The sequence below is a fragment of the Triticum aestivum genome, chromosome 2D (assembly GCF_018294505.1).
Source record: "Triticum aestivum cultivar Chinese Spring chromosome 2D, IWGSC CS RefSeq v2.1, whole genome shotgun sequence".
Lineage (NCBI taxonomy): Eukaryota > Viridiplantae > Streptophyta > Magnoliopsida > Poales > Poaceae > Triticum > Triticum aestivum.
Window position 1 is genome coordinate 400,665,255 of NC_057799.1, and position 7,060 is coordinate 400,672,314.

The 7,060-nt window shown below is 44.5% G+C and overlaps 1 protein-coding gene across 1 annotated transcript in view; it reads right to left on the bottom strand.

Moving 5' to 3' along the window:
* The window catches only part of LOC123055807 (chaperonin 60 subunit beta 4, chloroplastic), a 100,067-nt gene extending 93,405 nt beyond the window's left edge, over positions 1-6,662 (bottom strand). Inside the window, exon 1 of the mRNA XM_044479656.1 lies at positions 6,000-6,662. Coding sequence (XP_044335591.1) covers positions 6,000-6,662 — 663 coding nt within the window. The remainder of the gene's footprint in view (positions 1-5,999) is intronic.
* Between the last annotated feature and the right edge of the window lie 398 nt (positions 6,663-7,060).

Below are 7,060 nucleotides of genomic sequence, written 5' to 3' on the forward strand. Positions count from 1 at the left end.
AGAGGGAAATCATGGGGGCGTATCTCAACCTCGAAGTGAGCCGCCAACCGAGTAGCAAAAATCCCACCATGTATTTTACCCTGGGATTTATTAAAGTGCAGGCGATGAACCACGATAGCTCCCAAGCTATACGTGTTGCCGCCCTCAAGTGCACGACGTAAAACAGCAAGGTCCGGTGAACTAAGTGCATCCACCTTCTCCCTAGCAAGCAAGCATTTGGTAATAAAAAGTGCAAAGTAACGAACAACAGGAAAATGTAAGCCAGCGGCAGTGATGGCCGACACTCTTCTCTCATCACCCACTGTCAAAGTGCAACAGAAATCCTCAAACTCGGCCGCCCTAGGCTCAGCCAAGCTCCCATCAAAAGGGATCAAGCATATGTCACAAAATTCAGTAAGTGGTATCTGATGGTTTTCAGCATATAAATCAAAACTCACTTCAGGAGGATTATTTCTAGGCAAGAAAGTAAAGCTTTGAACAAAGATGTTCGTGAGGATTTGGTGCTGGTCACACTCATCTGCGATGAAGTCGGTGAGACTGGCATTGGCAATGAATTGCATGAACTCCTCATTAATTCCAGCTTCTTGCGGGAACGGGATGTGCGGCCATTCGCGCGGCCGTACCTCCGCCAACCTCCAAGGGTGGAGATCATTATCAGAAGACTCCCCAATAACACCCTTGGAGTTCTTCTTTGAGCCAAACTTCCTGAAGATATTCATGTCCGCGTACAATTTTTCCTATGAACCAAAATCTGAATTTTTAGTTCACAAAATTTTTCCAACAAAACTTCACAAAATTGATAGTAACTACTCATAGGGATACATAGAGGCCATAGAAAGCATTCAAACTACTTAGAACACTAAGAATTGAACATCCAAGCACATCTACAGCAGCACCAAGAGTAGCTATTTATTCAAAGTATAAACCACTAAAACAAAAACTAATTGGACAAATGGTGGAGTCACATACCAAGCAACAATCCCCCGAAACAGTTTCGGAAATGGAGCTTCGAGCAAAGAGATCAAAATCCGCGGGTTTGAGCTCAAGAACACGGGAGAGAGAGCAATGGGGATTTTTTTTTCCTGGAGGTAAGTGATGATGTGGACTAAAGAGATAAGTGAGGGGGGCCACGTGGGGACCACAACCCACCAGGGCGCGCCTGGCGTCCTGGCGCGCCCAGGTGGGTTGTGCCCACCTGGTGCACCTCCCTCTGGTATTATTTGCACCAAAATTCTTAAATATTCAGGAAAAATCATATAAAATTTTCACGACATTCTGAGAACTTTTATTTTTGGGTCATTTTTTTATTGCACGGGAAATTCAGAAAACAGACAAAACATGGCATTTTATTTTATTTAACTAATAAAAACAGAGAATAAAAAGTAGGGACAGAAGGTAGTGCTTACTAAATTCATCAACTTCATACCGTTCAAAAATGATTCATTAATAAGGTTGATCAGGTCTCATTAACAACCACTTTCGATTAGCATGAAACCAAAGAACTTTCGTAAATCACTAAGTTACCTCAATGGGGATATGCATTTACCCAACAATAAGCATTTCATATTTCTTTTTTACAGTAGGTAGAGGTATTTGAAAACTTCCAATAGTGATTGTCGGAGATTTTTCAATAACATTAATACCATTCACTTGGAATTGTTTCTTCGGAAAGTGCACCGTATACTCATTACCATTGATATGAAAAATGACCTTGCTTTTATTGCAATCAATAACAGCCCCTGCAGTATTCAAGAAGGGTCTACCAAGGATAATCGACATGTTGTCGTCCTCGGGCATCTCAAGTATAACAAAGTCAGTCAAAATAGTAACATTAGCAACAACAACGGGCACATCCTCACAGATACCGATAGGTATGGCAGTTGATTTGTCAGCCATTTGCAAAGATATTTCAGTAGGTGTGAGTTTATTCAAGTCAAGTCTTTTATATAAAGAGAAAGGCATAACACTAACACCAGCTCCTAAATCACACAAAGCAGTTTTCACATAATTCTTTTTGATAGAGCAAGGTATAGTTGGTATTCCCGGATCTCCAAGTTTTTTAGGTACTCCATCTTTGAAAGTATAATTAGCAAGCATAGTGGAGATTTCAGCTTCCGGTATTTTTCTCTTATTTGTGATGATGTCTTTCATATACTTTGCATAAGGAGGCATTTTCAAGATATCAGTCAAGCGAGTACGCAAAAAGACTGGCCTCAGCATTTCAGCAAAGCGTTCAAATTCTTCATCATCATTCTTTTTAGTTGACTTGGGTGGAAAAGGCATAGGTTTTTGAACCCACGGTTCTCTTTCTTTACCGTGTTTTCTAGCCACAAAGTCTCTTTTATCATACCTTTTATTCTTAGGTTGTGGGTTATCAAGATCAACAGGTGGTTCTATCTCAACATCATTATCTGGTTCTTTATCATTGTTGGTTGAGAGTCTTCATGAACCTCATCATTATCTTTTTCATTATCACTAGGTGAGTGTTCATTACCAGATTGAGTTTCAGCATCAGAGATAGAAGTTTCATTTTCATTATCAGGAGGTTTTTCTATTTCAGGTTCACTAGAAGTATGCAAAGTCCTATCATTTTTCTTTTCTTTTTCTTTTAGAAGGACTAGGTGCACTAGTGTTAGCTCTTTGTGAATCTTGTTCAATTCTTTTTGGGTGTCCCTCAGGATAAAGTGGTTCCTGAGTCATTTTACCTCCTCTAGTTGCAACACTAACAGCAAAGTCATGCATATTATGATTCATTTCATCAAGCAATTCTCTTTGTGATTTAGCAACTTGTTCTAACTGAGTTTGAACCATAGAAGCATGTTTTCCAACACCTCTAACATCATTTGATATTCTAAATAACAAGTCACTCAAGCGAGCAATCATATCAGAATTATATTTCAATTGTTTCATAAAATTTGCATTGAAGTGATCATGTTTTCTAATATAGTTTCCAAACTCATAAAGGCATTGACTAGGATGCATATTGTGAGGATTATCATTATCATTGAACTTCATAAGAGAATTTACCTCTACCACCTTAGGCAGTGGTGGTGTATTAAGCCCATGTATTTCTTCAATAGGAGGTAAAATTTTAACATCCTCAGCTTTAATACCTTTTTCCTTCATATATTTCTTTGCCTCTTGCATATCTTCAGGACTGAGATATAATATACCCCTCTTCTTCAGAGTGGGTTTAGGCGGTGGTTCCGGAATAGTCCAACCATCATAATTTTTCAATATATTATTCAATAATTCTTCAGCTTGAGCAATAGTTTGTTCCCTGAAAACACAACCGACACAACTATCTAGGAAGTCCCTAGAAGCATCGGTTAGTCCATTGTAGAAGATATCAAGTATTTCATTTTTATTAAGAGAATGATCAGGCAAAGCATTAAGTAACTGGTAAAGCCTCCCCCAACTTTGTGGGAGACTCTCTTCTTTAGTTTGCACAAAGTTAAATATTTCCTGTAAGGCAGCTTGTTTCTTATGAGCAGGAAAATATTTTGCAGAGAAGTAATAAATCATACCCTGGGGACTACGCACACAACCAGGAGCAAGAGTATTGTACCAAGCTTTAGCATCACCCTTTAATGAGAAAGGAAATAATTTGAGAATAAAGTAATAGCGAGTTTTCTCATCATGAGTAAAAAGGGTGGCTATATCATTCAACTTAGTAAGATGTGCCACAACAGTTTCAGTTTCATAACCATGGAAAGGATCAGATTCAACCAAAGTAATTAACTCTGGGTCGACAGAGAATTCATAATCCTTATCATCAATAAGGATAGGTGAAGTAGCAAACTTAGGATCACATTTCATTCTAGCATTCAGAGATTTTCTTTATACTTGCATAGTAATTTCTCTAGATCATCTCTATCATTGCAAGCACGAATATCTCTAGTTGCTTCTTCACTCATAACATAACCTTCCGGTACCTTAGGCATTTCATATCTAGGAAGGCTAGTTCTAGCAGGTGTTTCAGGAGTTTCAGTTTCAAGCTCATCATCAGATTCAACAACATCATGTTGTATAACTCTAGCAATTTGTTTATCAAGAAATTCACCAAGTGGCACATCATCATTATCAAGCAAGGTACTAGCATCATCATAAGCATCATTCATAGTAGAAGTAGCATCATCAATAACTTGCGACATATCATAATTGATAGCATGTGTTGGTGTTGCAAGTTTACTCATAACAGAAGGTGAATCTAAAGCAGAACTGGATGGCAGTTCCTTACCTCCCCTCGTCTTGAGGGAAATATCTTAGTCTTTGGATCCTTCAGATTCTTCATAGTGATAATATGATAATAATCCCAAGTGACTCAACAAATATAGCTATGCTCCCCGGCAACGGCGCCAGAAAAAGGTCTTGATAACCCACAAGTATAGGGGATCGCAACAGTTTTCGAGGGTAAGTATTTAACCCAAATTTATAGATTCGACACAAGGGGAGCCAAAGAATATTTGAAGGTATTAGCAGCTGAGTTGTCAATTCAACCACACCTGGAGATTAATTATCTGCAGCAAAGTGATCAGTAGCAAAGTAGTTTGATAGTTTTGATAGTAGTGACAGCAGCAACGGTAACAGTAACAGTGATAGCAGTAATTTGTAGCAAGTGTAACAGTGATGATAGCAATAGTAACGCAGCAAGATCAATAAGGATAAATTCGTAGGCATTGGATCGGTGACTTGTTGGATGATATTCATCATGTGATAGTTATAACCTAGGGCGATACGGCACTAGCTCCAGTTCATCGATATAATGTAGGCATGTATTCCGTAAATAGTCATACGTGCTTTATTAAAAGAACTTGCATGACATCTTTTGTCCTACCCTCCCGTGGCAGTGCGGTCCATATTGGAAACTAAGGGATATTAAGGCCTCCTTTTAATAGAGAACCGGAACAAAGCATTAACACATTGTGGATACATGAACTCCTAAAACTACGGTCATCACCGAGAGTGGGCCCGGTTGTTGTCACTCCGGGGTTGTCGGATCATAACCGTAGTAGGTGACTATAACTTGCAAGATCGGATCTAAAACATGGATATAATGATGAATTCATAAACGATTCAGATCTGAGTTCATGGCACCCGGGCCCAAAGTGACAAGCATTAAGCATAGTAAAGTCATAGCAACATCAATCTAAGAACATAGTGGATACTAGGGATCAGGCCCTAACAAAACTAACTCGATTACATGATGAATCTCATCCAACTCCTCACCGACCAGCGAGTCTACGAAGGAATTACCCACTCCCGGTGGGGAGCATCATGGAATTGGCGATGGAGAAGGGTTGGTAATGACAAAGAACGAAGATCCCCCTCTTCGGAGCCCCAAACGGACTCTAGATCTGCCCTCCCGAGGAAGAACAGGGCTTGGCGGCGGCTCCGTCTCCTGGATCGCGATAATTCTTTCTCCCTAATTTTTTTTCTGGAATAATGTGATTGTATAGTATCAGGGGGGTCGTCAGCGGGGCCACCAGGTGGGTACAATCCACCAGGGCACGCCAGGAGAGGGAGGCGCGCCCTGGTGGGTTGTGCCCAACCAGGGGCCCCTCTCTGGTGGGTCTTGGCTCCAGAAATTCTTATTATTGATATAAAAAATCCTCGCAAGGTTTCGTTCCATTCCAAGAACTTTTATTTCTGCACAAAAACAACACCATGGTAATTCTGCTGAAAACGGCATCAGTCCGGGGTTAGTTTCATTCAAATCATGCAAATTAGAGTCCAAAACAAGAGGAAAAGCGTGAGAAAAAGTAGATACGTTGGAGACGTATCAGACCGACATGTGTAATGGGTAGAGAGGAACCGTTACCAACGGTGATGCGAGTGGGGGTATGAACGGGGGTGGCGGACGTGAGGTTACCGGGATGAGCAGTCATGTGAGCAGTGGCGCCCAAGTCCATGTACCAGTCGCATCTGCCACCGTAGTTACTCGGTGACGGAGCCGAGTGTAGAGCGGCGAGGAGGGTCGGGTCCCACGGCGGCGGCACCTGGGGAGGGAGAAACCCTCCGTAGGCCGACGCGGGAGCGGCGCCGTAGGCGTTGTAGGCGGGCACGGCACCGTAGGCAGGCGCGGGCGCGGCGCTGTAGCCGATGTAGGGGCGGCGTTTTGCGCAGTGAAGAGCGCCTGGTGGCTCGCCGGCCGAGGCCCAAGGATGCCCGAAGTGGGAGCCCGAGGAACCGGCATCGAGTATGCATGTACGACGTCCGTCCACGGGTTGGTGCCGTAAGTCCAGGGCGGGGTGGCCTGCTGCTGCTGCTGACGAGCCCCCCCTGCGCCTGTTTGTGACCGCCCCCGCGGCGGTTGTCGCGGCGCCCGCCACCCTGCTGCGGCTGCTGGGGGCAGCGGGAGGGGCGGGGGGTGCGGGCGGGAGGGGGTAGAACCCCGGAGGCGCGGGGGGCGCCGACTGGTGGCGGGGCGCAGGCGCGGGCGGGGCGGCAAATGGAGGGGCACCACGCGAGGTGCCGGCGGCGAGGGTGTGGTGCTGCACGCGCTTCTTGACCCTCTTCGTCTGGCGCTCCTCCATCTGCAAGTATGCCACGAACTTGGGGAAGGAGGGCTCCGGTATGAGGGAGAGGTTGGAGGCGGCGTTACCGAAGTCCTTGTTGAGGACGGCGGTGAGCGTGCTGAGGAGGATGTCGTCATCAACCATGGCGCCATTGTCACAGAGCTCATGCGCCAACGTCTTCAGGCGGCGGCAGTAGTCATCGATAGACTGATCATCCTGATGACAGTCAAAAATTCCTGCTGCAAAAAACGCGGCGCAGAAGCTTGTTGTCGGTGAAGAGGCCGTTGAGCTTGACCCACACGATGCGGGCGTCATCACCATCGCTCACGACCGTGTGAAACGGGTCCTTCGAGATGGTGGTGAAGAACCACCGGATGAGCGTGGCGTCGATCGCGGTCCACTCGGAGTCGCCTACCATGGCGCGGGAGTCGACGGTGCCATCAACATGATCCACAAGGTTGTTCTTGCGGAAGAGCAGCGAAAAGTACGTCTTCCACGTGAAGTACCTAGATCGGTGGCATCGAGGACGACGGGGACGCGTT